Source organism: Phocoena phocoena, chromosome 6 (assembly GCF_963924675.1).
Source record: "Phocoena phocoena chromosome 6, mPhoPho1.1, whole genome shotgun sequence".
NCBI lineage: Eukaryota > Metazoa > Chordata > Mammalia > Artiodactyla > Phocoenidae > Phocoena > Phocoena phocoena.
In genome coordinates, this window is record NC_089224.1 from 9,899,048 (window position 1) to 9,923,498 (window position 24,451).

General features: G+C 38.2%; 1 protein-coding gene across 1 annotated transcript in view; it reads left to right on the plus strand.

Moving 5' to 3' along the window:
* KIF13B (kinesin family member 13B) overlaps positions 1-24,451 on the plus strand; it is a 198,479-nt gene that overhangs the window by 18,229 nt on the left and 155,799 nt on the right. The window contains exon 4 of the mRNA XM_065879262.1: positions 11,941-12,034. Within this exon, the coding sequence (XP_065735334.1) occupies positions 11,941-12,034 (94 nt within the window). The remainder of the gene's footprint in view (positions 1-11,940; positions 12,035-24,451) is intronic.

The following is a 24,451-nucleotide window of genomic DNA, read 5'->3' on the forward strand; positions in this document are numbered from 1 at the left end:
TCCAGAGCCCCAGCCCTGAACTTCCAGCTTTTCCAAGAAAGAACAGAATAATATAGGGAGTGGGGCATGAGAAGAGTGGTGGAAGGTGGCCTCACTGAAGTCGTGAGGTTTGTGGGGAGCAGAGGGATATGAAGAGGGGTGAGGTACAGGCAGGTTCAGAAGAGTCTCTGGCAGGGTTGGAGGAGTGCAGTCACCATAGGTTTTTTTTTTTTTTAAGGTAAAATTGGTATGTAACAGTATATTAATTTCAGGTGTACAAGGTAACTCTTAAAAAGTGATCACCACGATAACAATAAGTCCAGTTACCAAACAGTTAACCCCCTTCACCCATTTGCCACCCCTACCCCCCTCCGCTCTGTAACTACCAGTCTGTCCTCTGTGTCTGTAAGTTTTGTTTTGTTCTTTTTTTTTTTATATTCCACATATAAGTGAAATCATACGGTGGTGTTTGTCTGATGTACTTCGCCTAGCACAATACCCTCAAGGTCCATCCGTGTTGTCGCAAATGTATAGGTTTTTGAATAGAGCAGTGGCACTGTTAAAGTGATGCTTTAGGAAGGTAAATTAAGCTGTGTCTCTATCTTGCTCACAAGCTAATACATTAGCTTGTTTCTGTTTCATGAATGCTGGAGGAAGACACAGGACTTTTGGGTCAGAGGATTTACGGTGCAGCAGGTGGCAGGAGCGGTTCCCTTTGCCTGCAAATCCCACAGGGGTGACATGGAGGGGTCCAGATGGATGCTGTGCAGGCAGTGGGTTGGGTTGCATCTGAGGAGCACTGAGCTGGGGGACTCGATTGCTTTTACGTGGTAAGCAAGCCTGCTCTTTGTCCTGAGGGTTGCTGGCTGCAAACACATTCCTGAGAGGTGGGTGGGGTAAAGAGCATTTCTGGCCTTGCAGTCTAGACACACCCGGCAAGAACTTGTCAAGGTGGTATGAAAGCAACTGAGATTTGGGAAATATAGGAAGACTGCAAAGCTTCTGGTTTAGATAACTGAGTGAATGAGTGCGGGTGTCATTAACTGAGATCAGAAACATGGGAGAAGCAGGTTTTAGGGTGGAGGTGTGGGAAATTATGAGCTCCATTCTTGGACATTCAACAATATTTAGTCAGTGCTTATCACGTGCCATGCACTGCACCTACAACTAAGATGTAGTACGTGCCTGGAAGAAACGCAACAGACTGGTTGAGTTTTAGGTTCTGAAGTGCAGCCAAGCGGATGGATGCAGAAAGCTGTTGTACAGGAGTCTGAAACTAAGGGGCTAGAGATACGTGTAGATTTGGGAGTCGTTACTATATTTAGAAGATAGGACACCAAATTAAGGCATGCGTGAAGGACGAGGTCACAGAGGCCAAGAAGAGAGGCATAAGGAAAAGCAGGTGAAAGTAATGTGGGGGCCCAGAGCAAAAAATGGCAGAAGAATAATTTTGACTGAATGAATGAATTGGTGTTGGCATGTTGGTAGTGGGCTGAGAAATCAGTGGGTGTTTCCATATGGAAGCAGTGTGTATACGTGAGCATTCATCTAAGAAGCTCCATACAGAAATATTATTCAGTCATAAAAGGAATGAAATAATGCCACTTGCAACAACATGGATGGACCTAGAGATTATCATACTAAGTGAAGTAAGCCAGACAGGGAAAGACAACTATCGTATGATATTGCTTATATGCGGAATCTAAAAAAAAAGTTGCAAATGAACTTATTTACAAAACAGAAATAAACCCACAGACATAGAAAACAAGCATATGGTTACCAAAGGGGAAGGGGGGAGGGATAAATTAGGAGTTTGGGATTAACATACACACACTACTATAAATAAAATGGATAACTAACAAGGACCTACTGTATAGCACAGGGAACGATACTCAATATTTTGTAATAACCTATAAGGGAAAAGAATCTGAAAAAGAATATATATGTGTGTGTGTATATATATAGCTGAATCCCTGTGCTGTACACCTGAAACTAACACAGCATTGTAAATTAACTATACTTCAATTAAAACAAAAAAGCTGGGCTTCCCTGGTGGTGCAGTGGTTGAGAGTCCGCCTGCGGATGCAGGGGACATGGGTTCGTGCCCTGGTCTGGGAAGATCCCACATGCCGTGGAGCGGCTGGGCCCGTGAGCCATGGGCGCTGAGCCTGTGTGTCCGGAGCCTGTAAAAAAATAGAAATAGCCAATAGAGAGGGAAGTGTTTTAAAAATTAATTAATTAATTTATTTTTGGCTGCACTGGGTCTTTGTTGCTGCACGTGGGCTTTCTCTAGTTGTGGGAGCGGGGGTTACTCTTCGTTGCCGGTGCACAGGCTTCTCATTGCGGTGGCTTCTCTTGTTGTGGAGCATGGGCTCTAGGCGCGTGGGCTTCAGTAGTTGTGGCTCGCAGGCTCTAGAGCGCAGGCTCAGTAGCTGTGGCGCACGGGCTTAGTTGCTCCACTGCATGTAGGATCTTCCCGGACCAGGGATCGAACCCGTGTCCCCTGCATTGACAGGCGGATTCTTAAACACTGTGCCACCAGGGAAGTCCCTAGAGACGGAAATTTTTGAAGTATAGGGGGAAGAGGATAATTATATAATGGGAAAGCCCTGGAGTGCTTAATTTTCTAGGTGAGGTAGAATGTGAGGTTATTAATTGAGAGTAAGAAGAATTGGGTTGGCTGGGATCTTCAAAGTAGTGAGTGTCTAGAAGTGTGGTTGAAGGACTTGAACCATAATTTATATCCATTGAGGGCAGTGGGACCATTCCTTCTCAGCTGTTTTTGAGATGTAGTTCATGTATCAAAAGTGTATAATTCAGTGGCTTTTAGTGTGTTTGTAGAGCTGTGCAACCATCAGCACTGTCCGACTCCAGAACATTTTCATCATCCCAAAGAGAGACTCTCTCGTTAGCAGTTGCTCTCCATCCACACGCACACCCTCCCCTTTCCCCACAGCCCCTGGCAGCCACTAATCTACTTCTTGTCTCTGTGGATTTGCCTTTTCTGGACATTTACCATAAATCATACAGTATATGGACTTTTGTATCTGCTTTCCCTTGGCATCGTGTGTTCAGGATTTATCCATGTTGTAGCATGAATCAATACTTCATTCCTTTTTAAAGCTGAATAATATTCTGTGATATGGATATGCTGCATTTTGGTGCCCGTTCATCAGTTGATGGGCATTTGGCTTGTTTCCATTTTTTAGCTATTAATGAACATTTATATATGTTATTGTATATTTTCATTTCTCTTGAGTATGTGTATACATGGAAGTGGAATTGCTGGGTCATATAGTAACTCTAACTTTTGAGAAACTGCTAAATTGTTTTCCAAAGTTATTGCACCATTTTACATTTCCACCAACAATGTATGATGTTTCCAGATTACTGCCATCCTAGTGGGTGTGAAGTGGTATCTCATTACGATTTTTGATTTGCTTGTCCCCAATGTCTAGTGATGTTAATTAAGCATCTTTTCATGTAATTAAGCGATTTGTATATCTTTTCAGAGATCCCTATTCAAGCCCTATTCTTATTTTTTAAATTGAGTTGTCTTTTTATTATTGAGTTCTAAGAGTTCTTTGTATATTCTGAGTACCAGTCCCTTAACAGATACATGATTTGCAGATACTGTCTTGAATTTGTGGGTTTCCTTTTCATTCTTTCAGTGGAGTCCTTTGAAGCACAAAAGTTTTTCATTTTGATGTGGTCCAATTTATCTTTTTTTCTTTTGTTGCTTGTGCTTTTGATTTGATATCTAAGAAACTATTGCCTAACCCAAGGTCATGTGGATTTAATGCCTATGTTTTCTTCTAAGAGTTTTATAGTTTTAGCTCTTATATTTATTTAGGACTTTGATCTGTTTGGAGTTAATTTTTGAATGTGGTGTGAGGTAGAGGTCCAATTTTGTCTTTTTGCATGTGAATACCCAGTTGTCCCATCACCATTTGTTGAAATGACTATACTTTCCCCATTGGATTGTCTTGGCACCCTTGTTGAAAATTAGTTGACCATAAATGTGACAGCATACTTCTGGATTCTCAAGTCTATTCCAATGATTTATACGTCTGTCCTTAGGTTAGTATCACACTGTCTTGATTACTGTAGCTTTGTAGTAAGTTTAAAATTGGTGAGTGTAGTCTTTCTACTTTGTTCTTCTTTTTCAAGATTGGTCTGGCTATTCTGGTTTTGCCTTATAAGTTTTTAAATACCTGCTTTCTAACCCTCTGAAGTTGATTGGTTTCTTGAAAATACACATTTTATGTTTTGGGCCACGTAAGATTATTTCAATTATTTTGGTATTACCCCATCAGGCATCGTGTCTTGGATCTTCCTTCATTCCTCAGTTTTTTCTTTAGCTGTATTAGAACTCGGTTATATTTTATCTTTTGTTTATTGAATAGATTCTCATGTTCACTGGTAAAAACATAAAAGTAGGTGATTAGGATATTTTATATATCTCTTACTAGAAAGCAAACTACCAATTGGTTTTTTACCTCTGTGGCGTCACCTAATTTTCTTTTTCCTTGGGTCAGTGGGTCCCAAGCAACTTGTAAGTGTAGTAAAGAACTATAAGTCTTATTCCCTATTCTGCAAGTAAGAATACTACATTCCAGTTGGGAAAACAAGTGCTTCATACATGAAATATGAGTTATGAATATCATCAGCATGCATAGACATGTAAAAATACTAGGCACATGACACAATTTAGTTGAAAATAGAACCATATATAGCATGCAAAATTTGCAATTTAATTAAAATGTGAATCTTACAAATAATTTACTATCTTCCTTTTAAAAATGGATCCTAGTGAATTTGACAGTAAGTTATAGCTTTTTAGGAATGTGACATAGGTAAAGGGAGGTTCATTTATATTTCTGAGTAGTAGATTTTGTTTGAAAATTACTGTTAATTTTCTGGAGAATTAGAAAAGCAGGTTACTGAATGGGCAACTCAGAATTATTTTGTCCACACTGAGAATGATGCATTTCCCCAGATGGAATATGAGTTATATAAAGGGAGTCTCCCACGCCCCACCTATCTTTGACTATGATGTCATTGAAGAAAGAGCCATAGCTGATTTATGCATTGAAGAAAGACTTGTTTCAAATTATTGTTCACTTTTACAAGGTGACTAATTTGCTGGCTGAGTAAGCTGAATTATCAGCCGTTGATATTTTATTCACCTTGAGGAACTTGACCTAGAAAAAGATCCTGTTTGGGAAATAATATGGGATCTTTAATGTTAGTGGACTAAATTAACTTTCTTTCCTTCCTCCTTTCTTTCTTTCTCCCTCTCTTTCTCTCTTTCTTAATATTTTTTTAAAAAAACATTTATTTATTTATTTATTTTTGGCTGCATTGGGTCTTTGTTGGGTCTTCGTTGCTGTGCACGGGTTTTCTCTAGTTGCAGCGAGCGGGAGCTACTCTTCGTTTTGGTGCGCAGGCTTCTCATTGTGGTGGCTTCTCTTGTGGAGCATGGGCTCTAGGCGCATGGGCTTCAGTAGTTGTGGCTCGCAGGCCCCAGAGTGCAGGCTCAGTAGTTGTGGTGCACGGGCTTAGTTGCTCTGCGACACGTGGGATCTTCCTGGACTAGGGATAGAACCTGTGTCCCCTGCATTGGCAGGCGGATTCCCAACCACTGCACCATCTCTTTCTTTTTTAAAGGACTCGTGAATACATCAAAGAATTCATGGTTCTGAGTACTATAAAGCTTGATTAATCATGACCTAAACTTATAGCACTACTTAACTCGAAGATAACTCTGGTTTTTTATTGGTTTTCAGACATAGTACTAATTAAATCCCAATCTCATAATTTTAGGCTTCACTGAGAATAAACTGTTGTCCATATGTTACTTATTATAATAATGAGTATTTAGTGCTATTTTTTATTGTGGTAAGATAGATATAACATAAAATTTACCATCTTAAACCATTTTTAAGGGTACAGCTCAGTGGCATTACGTACGTTCACATTGTTGTACAGCCATCACCACCATCCATCTCTAGAACTTTTTTATATTGCAGAACTGAAACTCCATGTCCATGAGATACTAACTCCTTTAGCCCAGCCCCTGGCAACTACCATTATACTTTTTATCTCTATGAGTTTGACTACTCTAGGTGTCTCATGTAAGTGGAATCCTACAAAACTTATCCTTTGGGACTGGTTCATTTTACTTAGCATAATGTCTTCAAGGTTCATCCATGTTTTAGCAGAATTTCATTCTTTTTTTAAGGTTGAATAATCTTCCATTGAATATATATACCACATTCTGTTTATCCGTTCATCCATTGATGGAAAGTTGGGTTGCTTCCACCTTTTAGCTATTGTGAATACTGCTGTGAACATGGGTGTACTTTAATGCTCTTTTTGCAAAGGTAGTGCATAGCAGCTGGGTATTTATCTTTTTAATCTAAGTATTGTTCCAAACTAAGAGGAAGATGTTTATGTTTTGGATTTTTGGTAGGTGTTAAAAATTTTTTTTTTCTTTTTTAAATTCACCTTAAATTTAAGGCCTAAATTTGGTATTGCTATTTAGTCAATTAATATTTAATCACAGCTTTGCTTTCTAAGCAGTATAGAGTAAGAAGTTTTCCATGGAGAAAGTGTCATATTTAGAGTTTTGTAGCAGTATAGTTTCATTCAAGCATTGGTGGCATTTGGTGATAAAATGCTTTTCATATATCTGACCCTTAAACTCTCCTCAAATCTCACTGCTCTTATTTGCTTGAGTGTGTGTCCTAGGTGTTCCACCCATATTCTAAACAGTCTTGTGAAAAGCCTTCTTTTAACAGCGTTGGGGTGGGAATTTTGTTTGGTAATAAAAACTGAGCTAATAAAGAAGTGAAGATAGTTGTTTATATTTTGAAGGCCACGTACACTGGGTGTTAAATGTAGGGACATTTGTAAGTGTTGTACTCTTTAGGACAAAATGAGTTTAGGTTGGATATATTAGTTATTAGGTAATTCTTTGAATTATATAGGATTTTCCAGGGATTGGTTCCTGAATCATGCCATTTAATGCTTTCAAACTATTAGTGTGTCTAATGAAGTCATGAGGGGCAGGATGGAGGAGCTGTGAAGAGTATAGGGAAAAAGCCTACAAATATTGAAAGAAAACGTGTGAATCCTTTTTCAATTCCAGATCATCTGAAATGAAGGCAAAACTCTAGTGGGGGCGGGGGAGATATTTGATTTAAGGCTTTGCAGGCATGCATTCTAGATGAGTACTTTTGTGTGCAGAACTATACATGCAGCTCCTTTGCTCAGACCTAAGGTTCTTGCAAGAAACTAATATCTAACTTTGTGGTGGGTGGTGAGATGGAGATTCTGAGTCACTACAATTTCTGGAGCCTTGATAAAGCATTTGTGTATAATATAGATTTGACTGCACAGGGTCAGCCAATACAATATGGTCAGAGGTCATTAAGGGGTAGTATTAACAAAGTACGATGATTGCAAACCTTTTTTTTTTTAGGGTGTGGAGTGTTTTTATTTTTTTAACATCTTTATTGGAGTATAATTGCTTTACAATGGTGTGTTAGTTTCTGTTTTATAACAAAGTGAATCAGTTATACATATGTTCCTGTATCTCTTTGCAAACTTTCTTGAGCTCTGGGCCTAAGGAAAGAAAGAAGTAAAAATGCATGTTTGAAAAGTTTTTGCATTGTGGCTGAGGCTTTCCTGCAGCATTTCTGTGGTAGTATAGAGTGGATTTAAACACAAAGTATTAGAAATAGGCTTTCCTACTAGTTGACCACAGTGAGACATCTGCCTTTCCAGGGTAGTCTTCCACACCTGGGTAAAACATATGTCTGATGTTTTCAGTTTCTCTTTGCCTGAAAAATGTATTGGCTAAAAGAAAGACCACTAAATTTTTGGTACTTCTAGATTATATCTTTGAGAACAAATGTAGAATAACTGATGTGAGAAAGGTTGAGTTGTGGTAGGCACCAGGAGGGAAATTTTTGTTTTTGTTTGCATTTGTCTCAATTATATAAGTTAAAGGAAACAAAAAAATCATCTTTCCTGGCAGTGCAGATACTCTAAAGTTGTAATGAGTTTGACATTGACATTTGGCCAAGGTTCTTAGGGAAATACAAAATGACTCCAGTGTAGTGCAGTTTCTTTCCTTAGAGCATATCTTTGGGTAATAGAGATAAGGCAAACAGAAACAGTTTCATACTTTGGGTCAGAAATTTTGAAGAATATAAGAACATAAACATGATGTGGCCATGTTTCTCTTTATTGAGATGTAGTTCATGTATGATATAATTCAACCAATTAAGTGGTTTTTTATTTTTTAAACTTTAAAAAAAATTATTTATTTATTTATTGGCTGTGTTGGGTCTTCGTTGCTGCATGTGGGCTTTCTCTAGTTGCGGGAGCGGGGGCTACTCTTTGTTGCTGTGCGCGGGCTTCTCATTGCGGTGGCTTCTCTGTTGCAGAGCACAGGCTCTAGGCACACGGGCTTCAGTAGTTGTGGCACGTGGGCTTCAGTAGTTGTGGCTCGCGGGCTCTAGAGCGCAGGCTCAGTAGTTGTGGTGCACGGGCTTAGTTGCTCTGCAGCATGTGGGATCTTCCCGGACCTGGGCTTGAACCCGTGTCTCCTGCATTGGCAGGCGGATTCTTAACCACTGCGCCACCAGGGAAGTCCCAATTCAGTTGTTTTATTTTGCTCATGCAGTTGTGAAAACAATCAGCACAATTTTAGTACATCTTCATCACCCCCAATAGAAACCTATACCTACTAGCAGTCACTTCTCAGCTCTGGGCAATAACTAGTCTATTTTCTGTCTCTGTTTGCCAGTTCAGAACGTTAGAAATAAGTAAAGTCATACAATATGTGGTCCTTTGTACTGCCTTCTTTTACTTAGCACAAGCTTCATCTATGTTGTAGTATGTGTCAGTACCTTATTCCTTTTAATAGCCAAATAGTGTTCCATTTTATGGATATACCACATTTATCCATTCATTAGTTGATGGACATTTGGGTTGTTTCCACTTTTTAGCTATTATGAGTAGCCAAATAATACTGCTATGAACATTCATGTACAAACTTTAGTATGGACATAGGTTTCTCTTGGGTATATGCCTAGGAGTGGGAATTTCCGGGTCATATACTAATTCTGTGTTTAACCATTGAAGAACTGTCAGACTATTTTCCAAAGTGACTGCATCATTTTACTTTCCCACCAGTAATGTATGAAGGTTCCAATTTTTCCATGTCCTCACCTATACTTACCTGTCTTTTTTTGACATCAAATTACACTTTATTATTTTTTCTTTTTTAATTGAAATATAATTGACTTACAATATTATATTAGTTTGTTATCTTTTTGGTTAGAGTTATGCTAGTGGGTGTGAAGTGGTATCTCATTGTGGTTTTGATTTGCATTTCCCCATTGTCTAATGATGTTGAGCATCTTTTCTTGTGCTCATTAGCCATTTCTGTATCTTTTTTGGAGAGATGTCTGTTCAAGTTCTTTGCCCATTTTAAAATTGAATTTTTAAAAATTCATTAAAATTTTTTTAAATTGAGTTGTAGGAGTTCTTTATATTTTCTGATGCAAGTTCCTTATTTGATATATGATTCACAAATATTTTGTTAATTTTGTGGATTGTTCTTTTCCCAAGAATTCTCTTTTCTCTCTTTTTAAAAAAATTATGTATTTTTTTTTTTTTTACAGTAGGTCCTTATTGATTATCTGATTTAAATATAACAGTTTGTACTTGTCAATCCCAAACTCCTAACCTATCCCTCCCCCTGCACCCTTCCCCCTGGTAACCATAAATTCATTCTCTAAGTCTGTGAGTCTGTTTCTGTTTCGTAGATAAGTTCATTTGTATCATTTTTTTTAGATTCTGCATATAAGAGATATCATATACTATTTGTCTTTTTCTGTCTGACTTCACTTAGTATGATAATCTCCAACTCCATCCAAGTTTCTGCAAATGGCATTATTTCATTCTTTTTAATGGCTGAGTAATATTCCATTGTATATGTATACCACATCTTCTTTATGCATTCATCTGTTGATGGACGTTTAGGTTGCTTCCATGTCTTGGCTGTTGTAAACAGTGCTGCAGTGAACATTGGGGTGCATGTATCTTTTTGAACCACGTTTTTCTCCAGATATATGCCCAGGAGTGGGATTGCTGGATCATATGGTAGCTCTATTTTTAGTATTTTCTTTTTTTTTTTTGCGGTACGTGGGCCTCTCTCACTGTTGTGGCCTCTCCCATTGCGGAGCACAGGCTCCGGACGCGCAGGCTCAGTGGCCATGGCTCACGGGCCCAGCCGCTCCGCGGCATGTGGGATCCTCCCAGACCGGGGCACAAACCCGTGTCCCCTGCATCGGCAGGCGGACTCTCAACCACTGCGCCACCAGGGAAGCCCCTTTTTTTTTCTTTTTTTGATTGCACGACATGTGGGATCTTAGTTCCCTGACCAGGGATCAAACCCGTGCCCCCTGCAGTGGAAGCATGGATTCTTAACCACTGGACCGTCGGGAAGTCTATTTTTAGTTTTTTTAAGGAACCTCCAAACTGCTGTCCATAGTGGCTGTATCAATTTACATTCCCACCAACAGTGTAAGAGGGTTCTCTCTTCTCCACACCCTCTCCAGCATGTTTGTAGATTTTTTGATGATGGCCGTTTTGACTGGTGTGAGGTAGTATCTCATTGTAGTTTTGATTTGCGTTCCTCTAATAATTAGCAATGTTGAGCATCTTTTCATTTGCCTCTTGGCCATCTGTATGTCTTCTTTGGAGAAATGTGTATGTAGGTCTTCTGCCCATTTTTTGATTGGGTTGTTTGTTTTTTGGTGTGGATTGTCTTTTTACTCTCTTGATGGTGTCCTTTGAAGAACAAAATTTTTCATTTTGATGAGGTTGTCCCAGCACTATTTGCTGAAAAGGCTATACTTTCTCCATTGAATTTCTTGGCACTGTCATCAAAATCATTTGGCCATAAATATGAGAGTATAATTCTGTACTCTCTGTTCCATTGATCTATATGTCTATCCTTCTATCCTTATATTAGTACCACAATTACTGTAGTTGTTTAGTAAGTTTGAAATTGTTGAGTTGTCGTCTTTGTATTTTGTTCTTCAAGATTTTTTGGCTGTTCTAGGTCTTGTGTATTTCCATATAGATTTTAGGATCAGCTTGTTAACTTTTGAAAAAAAGTTAACTTGGATTTTAATAGGGATTGCCTTGAATTTTTATAGACCAATTGGGGGAGTATTGCTATCGTAATAGAATTAAGTCTTTCAATTCATGGACATAAGTTGTTTTTCTATTTGTTTAAATGTTTAATTTCTTTCAACAATGTCTTGGAATTTTCAGTGTATATATTTTGTACTTCTTTTAAATTTATACCTAAGTATTTGAATCTTTTTAATGTTATTATAAATGAAATTGTTTTATTAACTTCATTTCTGGATTTTTTATTGCTGGTGTATAGAAACAGCTGATTTTTGTATATTAATCTTGTTTATTCTAGTAAACAAGTTGTTTACTAGTAGTTTTTCTAGTTGTTTATTCTAGTAGTTTTTAGTGGATTCTTTAAGATTTTCTATATATAAGATCATATAGTGTGCAAATAAAGGTAGTTTTATTTTTTCTTTCCAATCTGGATGCCTTTTATTAGTTTTTCTTGCCTAACTGCCCTCACCAGAAATTCTAGTCCAATTTTGAACGGAAGTTGCAGTAGTAGACATCCTTGTCTTATTTCTGATGACAGAGGGTAAGCCGTTCAGTCTTTTACTGTTAAGTGTGATGTTAGCCGCAGGTATTTTAGATGCCCTTTATCAGGTTGAGGAAGTTCCCTTCTGTTTCTAGTTTGTTGAGTTTTTATCATGAAGGAGTGTTGGATTTTTTGTCAAAAGCTTTTTTCTGACATAAATTACTTCAAAATGACTAATTTTTTTTCTTTTTTTTAATCTGCAGAAATTGACTTGCATACCAAATGTGTGGTGGATGTAGATGCAAACAGGGTTATTCTCAATCCTGTAAATACCAATCTTTCCAAAGGAGATGCCCGGTAAGTTAAACAGTGTTACGATCAATGGATTTTTAAATGGCGGAAAGCAGCAATGGCTGCTGAACTGAGTTCAGTTGAACAAATATTGAATGCTTACTATGTGGAGACATATTGCTGCCAGATAGATGAGGTCTGTAATACGGAGTGACTGAGTGCCAGAATGCGTGTTGTAGGCAGTAATGGTATTGGAAGGTCCGAGAAGAGAGTGTCAGTTAGATTGTGAAGTAACTGAGGAAGGCTTCTTGAGGAGGTGGTACTGGCTGGAGGCTTAGGTAAGATGTGAACGGGAAGAAGTCGGGTAAAAGGGAGGGCTTTTAGGTTGTTCCTCAGTGTGTGTTGTTTTTACTTCTGCCAATTCTCATCCTGTCTGTCACTTAGAGCCCATTTCAAGTGCTGTTTTCTTCCTGAAGACATTCTTGCAGCCCTTAGTGATTCCTCTCTTTTAAGGCCTCATGAACTATAATCTGTACTACCTAATTTAATTATTATATATTGTTTTGAATTATTAATTGTAGCTTAACAGTAGATTTTAAGGTCTTGGAGGGAAGAGACTCTGTCAGGGGTTGGGGATGAATACTTGAGCATCAGTTCTGGATTTGGGTGATAGTATGAAGAAAAGACAGGGCAAGAAGTTGTAAAGAAATTGAATGTGGGGAGGAAGGAAGAGATTAATTTGGTTTTTCTCAGCAAGTGCGGGAAAATTAATTTAATCACGTAAGTTGGAGTCAGTTTACAGAAGACCTTGAAAGCAGATGAGATTTGGCCTGTATTTTTACGGGTAGGATGTCATCTTTGACAGTTTTTTAATTATTGTGATTAAAGAGGTGGATTCGGAAGAGCTGTTGGATGGCAATGCAGAGAATAGGTTAGAGTGGGGAAAAGACTGGCTGTTTGCAGAGATCAGCTCTATCAGAGATGTTTTTGTGCCGATCCTGGAAGTGGAGAACACATAGTGCCCGCCATGATGCTTTGCACAAAGTAGGTGCTTCAGAGTACTTGTAGAGCAGTGCTGTATATGGAAATATACCCGGAAGGTACTCCATAAAGGTTCCTTCAAGTTGAATTGCATTGAAAAGAGCACTGGCCTTGGAGTCAGAAAATCTGAAATAGAATCCCTACTTATGTTATTGTAGTTAGTTTTTTTTTTTTTTTTTTTGTGGTACGCGGGCCTCTCACTGTTGTGGCCTCTCCCATTGCGGAGCACAGGCTCCGGACGTGCAGGCTCAGCGGCCATGGCTCACGGGCCCAGCTGCTCCGCGGAATGTGGGATCTTCCCGGACCGGGGCACGAACCTGTGTCCCCTGCATCGGCAGGTGGACTCTCAACCACTGCACCACCAGGGAAGCCCTGTAGTTAGTTATTTTTAAAATTAATTTTTATTGGAGTATAGTTGATTTTTAAAAAATTATTATTATTATTATTTTTTAGTGGTACGCGGGCCTCTCACTGTTGTGGCCTCTCCCGTTGCGGAGCACAGGCTCTGGACGCACAGGCTCTCAGCAGCCACGGCTCACGGGCCTAGCCGCTTCGCAGCATGTGGGATCTCCCCGGACCGGGGCACGAACCCATGTCCTCTGCATCGGCAGGCAGACTCTCAACCACTGTGCCACCAGGGAAGCCCTAAAAATTATTTTTTATTGGAGTATGTATTTTTAACTTTTTTGAGCCTTATCTGTAAGATACCTGCCTTACCTGTCTCACACCTCTATGAGATCAAATTAGTGATTGTTAAAGTGCTTTGTAAAGTGTTCTGTAAATGTTCAGGTTTATTGTTATTGATGTAGAGATATTTCTTAAGCATCTCTGGGATATGCCATTATTAGGGTGGGAAGGGTATAGATGTGTCAAGAAAGGTGCTGGGATTTTGAGCCTACTAACTGAATGACCTGTTGTCCTGAGTGTTAATTGAAAACATTAATTTGGGGGCTGTTTATTGCTCTTAGAGCTTCCAATCTGAAGACTATGGCTTTCTTTGGCCATGTGGGCGACTCTGAACAAACTTGGAGGCAATACCCTCTGGTAGAAAGAATATGGGCTTTTTATACAGGCTGATGGATTCAAATTCTGGCTCTGCCACTCGCTGGCATGGTTATCTACCTGTGTTTTTTATTTGTAAAGTGTTTTCATTTTCTGTTGCTGTGTAACAAATTACCTCAAAAGCTTAGTGGTTTAAAACGACAATAACCATGCATTATTTCCTGGTTTTTGTGGGTCAGGAATGGAGACAGGGTGCAGTGGGCACAGCTTGCTCTGCTCCATGCTGTCTGGGGCCTACTGGGAAGACTCGAAGGCTCACCTGGGTCTGGCAGTTGGTGCCATCTGTTGGCTGGAGAGGTTTCTGGGGCTGTGGGCAGAGTACTTGCTCACAGTCTGGTGGCAGGTTCCAAAGGCAAGCGTCCTGGGAGCACGAGAAAGCCAGGTGGAAGAAGTATTGCCTTTGATATTCTAACCTTGGAAGTCACACAGTGTCATTTTTGTCACATTTTCTTGCTCAAGTCTGGTATAAAGCTCTACACAGTTTCAAGAAGAGGAAACATAGACTCATCTGTCTTAGGGTGGAGGAAAGTTAGTGTCAAATCAGGAAAGCATTTGGGGTGGGAGATGCATTGTTGTGGCTCCATCCACAAGTGTGTACCTGGTGAGGTAATTGTGAGAATAAAATGAGCACATAGAAGCTTTTTTAAAAAATGTTTTCTTTCCTTTAGAGACCTTTAAATCTTAGGGATTTGTGAAAGAATAAAATAGCACTTTTTGGTTCCATAGAGTATCTTGGATGACTCTTTTTTTATGTGTCCTGAAAACAGAGATTGAATATTAACTCAGTGCTATAGAGTACTGTCTGATAAAAAAAAAAAAACTTTTAGAAATGACAACTGTCAATAAGGTTGGTATGTAATGGCTTTTGGTGAAGTAAAGTTAGGAAGCACAGCTGCTTAAAAAACAACTCTTTATTGAAGTACATACTATACATACAGAAAAGTAGATATAACTTGATGAATTTTCATAAGTTGAACAGTCCTGTAGCTGGCGCCCAGATTAAAAACAAGAACATTACTAGTGTGACAAAAGACCACCTCATGAGAAGCACTTTTTCTTTTAATGTAATATCAAGGTGAAAAGGGAAAACAGAAATTTTGGGATGTAGCAGTTCAGTGGTATATGTTGACTCCATTAAAAGAAAAAAATAGGAGGGAAAGCACAAATTACAAAGTTAAGGTTAATTACCGTCTAGTTTGTAGAATGACTAATCCATACAACAAGTTATGGTTTTATAGGAGGTATACTTGTATTGGGTTGGCCAAAAAGTGCCTTCAGTTTTTAAGTAAAAGTAAAAGACATATTTTTCATTTTCACCAAGAACCTTATTGAACAACATAGTCACTCTTTTGTTCCACTACCTTCTGCCATTTTTCAGGCAACTTCATAATTCCATCTTCTCAAAACCTTTTATTTTTTTGAGCAAAGAACTGTTCAAGGTGCCTTTTACAGTCTTCCAGGGAGTTGACATTTTTTCCATTAAGAGAATTTTGTGAAGACCAAAATGAATGGAAATCCGAAGATGCAATGTCTGGTGAATACGGCAGATGAATCAGAACTTCCCAGCCAAGTTGTAACAGTTTTTGCCTGGTCATCAAAGAAACATGCAGTCTTGAGTTATCCTGATGGAAGATTACGTGTTTTCTGTTGACTAATTCCGGACGCTTTTCATTGAGTGCTGCTTTCAGTTGGTCTAGTTGGGAGCAGTACTTGTTGGAATTAATTGTTTGGTTTTCCAGAAGGAACTCGTAATAGAGGACTCCCTTCCAGTCCCACCATATACACAACATCACCTTCTTTGGATGAAGACCGGCCTTTGTTGTGGTTGCTGTTGGTTCATTTCACTTGCCCCACAGTCTCTTCCATTCCCCATTATTGTACAGTATCCACTTTCATCGCCCGTCACAATTTGTTTTAAAAACGGAACGTTTTCAGTACGTTTAAGTAGAGAATCGCAGGTGGAAATACGGTCAAGAAGGTTCTTCTTGCTTAACTTATGTGGAACCCAAACATCAAAGCAATTAACATAACCAATATGGTGTGAATGATTTTCAACGCTTGATTTGGATATATTGAGTATGTCGGCTATCTCCCGCGTGGTATAACGCTGACTGTTCTCAATTAATGTCTCAGTTTGATTGCTGTCAACTTCACCTGGTCTACCCAACCACAGAGCATCGTCCAGCGAGGATTCTCCAGCACGAATCCTTGCAAACCACTTTTGACACGTTTGATCAGTCACAGCACCTTCTCCATTCACTGCACAAATCTTTTTTGACATTTCAGTTGTGTTTTTACCATTTTTGAAATAATAAAGTATAATATGCCAAAATGTTGCTGCTTTCCTTCCATCTTCAATATTAAAATGGCTACAGAAAAATTCACCAATTTTAATGTCTTTTTTAAATGCACACTGATATGACAGCTGTCACAATACAGTCTAACAAAATTGTTTCGAATGAAGTTAAAGACAACTAAGTGCTATTAGAGCCATCTTAAGGGAAAAACCGAACGCACCTTTTGGCCAACCCAATAGCAGAGAGCCAGGGATTTGAAACTAACATTAAAAAAAGTGGTTTGGTCAGTCTAAATCACTAGTCAGAAAGGCTCAAATTAATGTTTTTCCTTTAAAAGCTACAATATCCTTGTTTTTAGAATAGTATCCAATCCTATTAATATAAAAATATGACTAGTTTTGTATGTATACTTACAACCTAAGTTAGTATACTTTGAAAGTGAACATGTATACATTTTATAACAGTAGTTTGTATATTTTTCTGATTAATTTTGCATTAACTTCTGAAAGTTTCATGTTTATGCTTATTAAAGCTAATAAAAGTCATGGTTAAATGAGGAGGAAGACCATTTTTAGCCTAACAGCTTAATCATGGGAATTTGGGAAACATTTTTGCTGTGCTATATATGTGGAATTTCAAAACTGTTTTGAAAAATAAGATGCTTAAAATTCAGAAAATTGATCGTACATGGCTAACGAGATTAAGAAATGCTGACTTTGGAGTCAGACATCCTGGACTGAATCTCAGCTCTGCTACTTAACGTGTGTGATGTGGAGCAAGTTACGTAATTGTCCTCTGCCTCAGTAAAGTGGAGATTATAGTAGTACCTGCCTATAGGTTGTTATGAGGATTAAGTGAGTTAAAATATGTAAAGTGGCAGTGCCTGGTGTACAGTTAACCTTATGTAAAAAGTTAGCTATTACTTTGACTCTTACTGTTACTGTTATTATGGCCTGTATTCAAGTTGTAGTCCATGGTATGTTTGTGAGCTATAACTTCATAAAGGAAGTAAAATTTTTTAAAAAATTTATTGTTTATTTATTATTTTTGACTGCGTTGGGTCTTCGTTGCTGCGTGAGGGCTTTCTCCAGTTGCGGCGAGCAGGGGCTCTTCTTCGTTGCGGTGCATGGGCCTCTCATTGCAGTGGCTTCTCATTGTGGAGCATGGGCTCTAGGCGCACGGGCTTCAGTAGTTGTGGCACACGGGCTTCAGTAGTTGTGGCTCGCGGGGTCTAGAGCACAGGCTAAGTAGTTGCGGCACATGGGCTTAGCTGCTCTGTGGCATGTGGGATCTTTCCGGACCAGGGCTCGAACCCACGTCCCCTGCATTGGCAGGCGGATTTTTTTTTTTTTTTAAAATAGATGTTGAGGGTAGGAGTTTATTAGTTTATTAATTTATTTTTGCTGTGTTGGGTCTTCATTTCTGTGTGAGGGCTTTCTCTAGTTGTGGCAAGCGGGGGCCACTCTTCATCGCGGTGCGCAGGCCTCTCACTATCGCGGCCTCTCTTGTTGCGGAGCACAGGCTCCAGACGCGCAGGCTCAGTAGTTGTGGCTCACGGGCCTAGTTGCTCCGCGGCATGTGGAATCCTCCCAGACCAGGGCTCGAACCAGTGTCCCCTGCATTAGCAGGCAGATTCTCAACCACTGCGCCATCAGGGAAGCCCCCTAAAAAATTTTTAAACCAAAATATATTCAGTACTTGAGTATACATGCCTATCAAGAAATTACCTAGTTCTAGAAAAATTTCAGCTTTGCAAAGTCAGAAACTTTATCTAGTTTGCCCAAAGTTGGTGGGGCTCTTAGGGACTAACATGCCATGTGTTAGAGAGATAGCCCCTTAATTTTAAGTTTACAGTGAACAAAATATTAATCCCTGTCATCCAGGCTTCTCCGTAGTATCAACCAACTGGGGAAGCCAGGTTAAAACATTGCTTGTGAACATAGGGTAAGAACAAAGGGACGTTTTATTAAATATGGAGAAGATTAAGGACAGACTCTATTCCACAGCACTCTACTCAAACACCCTAGGGACTGAAACACTTGTATCCACCAGTTGGGTCTTTTTCTTCTATATATAGTACTAGATACACATTGACAGATTTGATCTATTTGTTTTCTCTTGCAGAGCCATACTGCTTATACTAGTAGTATGTTAAATGTCTTTTTGGAATTACCCTTTTGCACTAAACCAGTTTAGTTTTCTAGACTGGTCCATGGGCTTTCCCAAATCTTCAGCACCATATTTACAAATCATCTTTTAGGGCTAATAAGTGACTAATTCATTATCTATTCTTAGTAGATTTTTACAAGTGTAATTCTCAGTGTGTGATTCTTCACATTTAGGAGTCCTTTAAGTCCCTTTTATCACTAGTTACAATAATACCATGATGTAGAACAGTCCCTTTTTAAATAGCTAAATACATCTTTAAGCCTTATTTTGTTTGAATTATGTCTTAAAACATTAACATTTTATCTTATAATAAAATGTTAATGCTAGTGCTTGTCACCATGATAGGACAAAACAGTTTCTTAGGCTAAGTTTTATCTTCTGCCTTTTGCCTCATTCCCTCCTCTACCCACCAGACAGGCCTTTGCTGCTCACTCTGGCTAAAAAATTGAGATACTTAAAATGTTTTCAAAGGGAGTGAGGTGTGATTTCTCATGGAGAGTGGCAGCCTCCACTTTATGAAACAGTTGTGTTATGAAAGTTATGTTTCTGTGAGTTTGGAAATGAGAATGCATTTTCCGATAGGTATTGACAGTTGTTTCTAGGAAAAAGGCTGTTCTATTAAAAATAGTGACTAGTTTGGCCCACAACTCATACGGTAAAGTTTGCTTGTTTGTTTTTGCTGTGCGTGTATGGAGATAAAGAATGCGTTGACTATCAGTAACTAATATACTTTGGCGTCATGTGCCAAAGGTGCCAACAGTTTTATCCACTGTTGTTTTTGCACCATCAATGCAAATATCAACACAGTGAAGAAGGCAAATGTCTTAGTATTTTATGAAAATAGTTTTGACCTCAAGACCCACTGAGAAGCTCTAGGAAACTCTCAGGAGTCCTCAGACCACAATTTGGGAGCCAAAGTTAGACTGAATGGATGTCTTTGGTTTATTTTTAAACTACTTTATTGAGATATAATAAGCATATCATACAATTCATACCTTTAAAATGAACAGTTTCAATGGTTTTTATTATATTTACCAGCACAATTATTTAATTTTATGATATCTTTATCACACTGTTAATCTATGTTCCGTCTCTAGGTTTGAGATTTACCTATTCTGGACATTTCATATAAATGAAATACAATTTGTGGTCTTCTGTGATTGGCTTCTTCTTACTTAGCATAATGTTTTTGAGGTTTATCCATGTTACAGCATTTATTGGTACTTATTCCTTTTTATGGTGGAGTAATATTTCATCATATTCTGTTTTGTTTATCCATTCATCAGTTGATGGATATTTGGGTTGTTTCCACTTTTTGGCTATTATGAATAATGCTGCTGTGAACATCTGTATACAGGTCTTTCTGTGGACATATGTTTCTGTTTCTCTTAGATAGATGTTCAGGAGTGGACTTTCTGGGTCATATGGTACCTCTGTGCTTAACATTTTGAGGAATTGTCAGACTGTTTTCCAAAGCGGCTGCACCGATTTACATTTCCACCAGCAGTGTATGAGGATTCCAGTTTCTTTGGCTTTTAAAGAACCCTCGTTTACTGTAAGGAAAATGGTGGTGACTCTGGCTAATTGGAGAGTGTATACCCTGCCCGAAGGCATTCAGATTACAATTAAAAAACAAAATAATTGAGCAAAGTTTTAAAAAATATAGTGTATAAAAAGGTTTAAAGAATAAAACACGTAGGCACCTGTCACTCAGTTTAATAAATCATTACCAATACAGTTAAAGCCTATTGTGAACAGCCTCCAATTTTAATGCCTTTCTTCTCCACCACAGTTAACAACTTTTCCAGAATTTGGTTTTTTATCTTTCTGTTTCTTTACATTTTCACTATGTGTGTTTGGAAATTGTTTGCACAATATTATGTGTCCACAAATGCCTTTTTCTAGTAAAGGGTCAGAGAGATATGTGACTCAAAAAAGACTGCCTACTAAAGTATAATGCCTGATTTTTTAAAAAAATAAATTTATTTATTTTATTTATTTTTGGCTGTGTTGGGTCTTCGTTGCTGCGTGTGGGCTTTCTCTAGGTGTGGTGAGCAGGGGCTACTCTTTGTTGCGGTGCGCAGGCTTCTCATTGTGGTGGCTTCTCTTTGTTGTAGAGCATGGGCTCTAGGCGCGTGGGCTTCAGTAATTGTGACATGCGGGCTCAGTAGTTGTGGCTTACGGGCTCTAGAGCTCAGGCTCAGTAGTTGTGGCTCACGGGCTTAGTTGTTCCGCGTCACGTGGGATCTTCCCAGAGCAGGGATTGAACCCACGTCCCCTGCACTGGCAGGCGGATTCTTAACCACTGCACCACCAAGGAAATCCCTAATGCCTGATTTTTAAAGGCAAAAAAAATTATATTAAGAGAAGCCAAAAATAATACCACAAGTTTATGTTGGGCCGGAAAGCTAATTGTTCATATTTTATCAAATACGCTGTTCCTCCTTTTTTCCTCTTAAAAAACCAAAATAAAAAAACAAGCTTTTTTTCCCTTCTCATCTGTTGTTAGCAGTGAATTCCAAACAAACGTTGCAGTGAAAATTGTTTTACTGTACCTCCAAGTCTGAGAGACTGTGGATCAGTGAGCTATGCCTGTTCAGAGGTGCTGCTTTAAACAACAGAACTGAAACCTGAAAGGGAAAGAAGTTCTTAGTATAAATTGTACTGAGAATCCCTTGGTCAGTTAATCCATCTTCTTCTTTAGCCCTCTGTTTTCTGTAGTGTGTGTGTGTGTGTGTGTGTGTGTGTGTGTGTGTGTATGTGTATAATTAACAGTACAAGCGTTAATATACTAACTTAGAGTTTCTCTTATAATTCTTTATTACCCTGCCCCACCAAGTGTAAGCTGTTATTATTATTATTACTCTTATTATTTGGCCGTGTGTCCTGTGGGATCCCAGTTCCCTGACCAGGGATCGGACCCGCACCCATGGCAATAAAAGCGCTCAGTCCCAACCACTGGATCACCAGGGAATTCCCCAAGTGTAAGATTTTTAAGACCAGAATTTTCTGAAGTAAAAAACATTTGGAGAGTTAGACTTCAAAATCGTAATGAACCTGAACACTGATTTCTGTGGTATTTTGTGAAATGGCCTGTTCTTTAGTACATGTGGGAGAGACTTTCCAAGATGGATGGAGTTAGCTGTAGATGACACAAATATGCAGATATTTTTCTTGTTTTCTTGGAAAACTATGGGGCTTTCCACTCCTTCCTGTTTGGTTATGTTTAACCTAATAATAAATTGATAGTGTGAGGGTTATAACTGCCAGTCTAGTGCAAAGAATGTCTGAGATGTTGATCTTAACCAGCACTTGTCAGAAAGGTCATTAAAACTCTTTTTATTCCTTCTAATTGTTTACCAGACATCAGATCTTAGTCAAGATCCTTAGGTAATTAATGAGTTCTAATATGAGCAAAGTATATCCAGTCCTTGTTTGGAGGTTCAGAGTACTCTGTTCTTGGTAGATGAATGAATATATGCAGAATATATATATATCAGATAGATGCAGAATTAAGTGATGTTGACCCATGTACATACATTTCTCTTGCAAACGTATCGTGTAATACTGCTGAGGGGAGGGCCTAATGCCAATAATTGCTTTGAAATATATGAAGTCATTTTCAGACTAATTCCTTGTTAGGAGAAGGCATCATTAGGTCATATTAGATAATGACTTTTAAAATTTCTGTACTGTTATATGGATGCTACTTTAAGTAAAGATTTTAATTGAAGGAAGTCATGCAAAGTGTAATTATGGTATATACAATAGATCGGTTTATTCTCTCTGCTGTGAAATGACTTGAGTGAGGCTAATAATTCTGCCCAAATAGAATTTACTCTTCTGGAGAATAGTATGTGGTATGTTTTAATTTCATAAAGGGGCTCTTCCTCGGGGAGCCTGTCTGCCCTGACTATGTCAGAGTAAAGTGGGGAGAACAGTGTCCTATGTACTCTGATATTTTAGAGGATTCCTCCCTGTCTTTTTAAAAAGTACTGTGGCCATTGAGTGTACAAACCATTTACTACTTTTGAATGTAGCTGGGAAAATGAATCAGGAAGACTCTTAAAAGCTAAAAAGGTAATAAAATATGTATGGTTGAATTCATGTTATTTCATGGTTAATAGCACATAATCAAATAGCAATAAATACAGATTTTTCAAAGTTTTACCAGCAAAAGCTAGTAGGTTGCTAAAATTAACTGTTTGATAGCTGTAATATTAGTAAACCTGTCTGAACAAAATTAGACTGTTTTAGTAGAATTTGTGAAATCTTAGCATTGTCATTGGGTATGTATCTATCTTGTTTATGCTTTTATTGGTACAGCAATAAGAAGGAATAAGCTGTTTTTCTTAATTCAAGAAAAGAGAGTCTTTATCACTGTGCTTGAAATACTGCTTGGATACTAACATTTGATATAATGAGGATGCAGGGTTATGTGTATGTGTGGCTAGTTACTAGATTATGTTATAGCTAATACGAATTAAATGTTTTGAATTTCCCCAGAATTCTGGATTCACCATAAAATTATCAGATGCCATATGATATACTAGATAAGACATCTAATTACGAATAAAGTTTAGGTAAAACTATCAAGTCCCACTATTGATGTTTTTAAAATTTGTCTTTGTTGTTTGTTTGGCAATACTTTTTTTTTAGGGCTCTTTGTCTCAATCTCCAGTTTAGGAGTTGTTGCTAATATAAACAAAATGTTGAATAAGGATCTAGACTTAACGTTTTAAAGATGGAGGTAGCAGGACTTCCCTGGTGGTCCAGTGGTTAAGACTCCACGCTCCCAGCTCCCAATGCACAGGGTACAGGTTCGATCCCTGGTCGGGGAGCTAAGATCCCACATGCCGCATGGCGCGGCCAAAAAAAACTAACCAAAACCCCACACACACAAAAAGATGGAGGTAGCAGTACTCTATGAGGAAATGTGCCATGAGAAACCGTTCCACCCAAAAAGTTGCTGTGTCACAGTATCTTAGGAATCTTTCTGATCTATTCAGCAGCTGAACATCAACCCTTTGCCAAGTACCAAGCTAAAAGTTAGGATAATCTTTATTAATCCTTAGTTCCATTAAATTGTGGTGAAATTATTTTTAGCACACAGTATCTATAAACATACTAGTAAAACAAAAAACAAAGCAAAACAGAAAAGTAGAAAGGGAAGTTGAATTATTCTCTTGTGGACTTTGTAAGTCTACATTTTTGCAGGCTCAGATTTGAAATGATTCTATTGTTTAATTTTGAGCATTGTGTATTTTCTTATGAGAGTGATATTTAGCTAAAAATGAAAAATTATTTCTTTGGCAAGTTAATAGTGTAGAGTTCTGGAGCCCTTTATCCTACCTCCTTAGAATTCATTAAAGAACTATCTTGTGTGATGGTGAATTTCACTTTTTACCAAACCTAATTTATGTATACTTATATTAAATAAAAAATTCTATAGAATGGATAATAATTAAGAGTAGTAATAATCTTTACCTTCATGTATTGACCCATAAATGAAACAGATCAGTAATGCTTTTGTTCTACTTTTAGGAAAACAAGAATTTACAAAAGATCATGGAGTAGGTAGAAGTTGTATTTGCCATTTAATTAAAAAAAAACTCTTTGTTATGGAGAATTAAAAGATATGCCAAAGTAGACAGAATAGTATAATAGGCTGCCTGTTGCCCAGCCCTCAAAGCCATTCACCCATGGCTAATACCGTCCTATCCACATCTTCAACTCTTTCCTTTTTCCCACATTATTTTGAAGTAAATCCCATTTTACCCACAAGTATTTTTAATATATCTTTATTATTTTTAACATAACCAAAATACCATTATTACACCTTAAAAATTAACAGTAGTTATGCAGTAGTGTCAAAGTTTCAGTCAGTGTTCACATGTCCAATTGTTTCATGAAG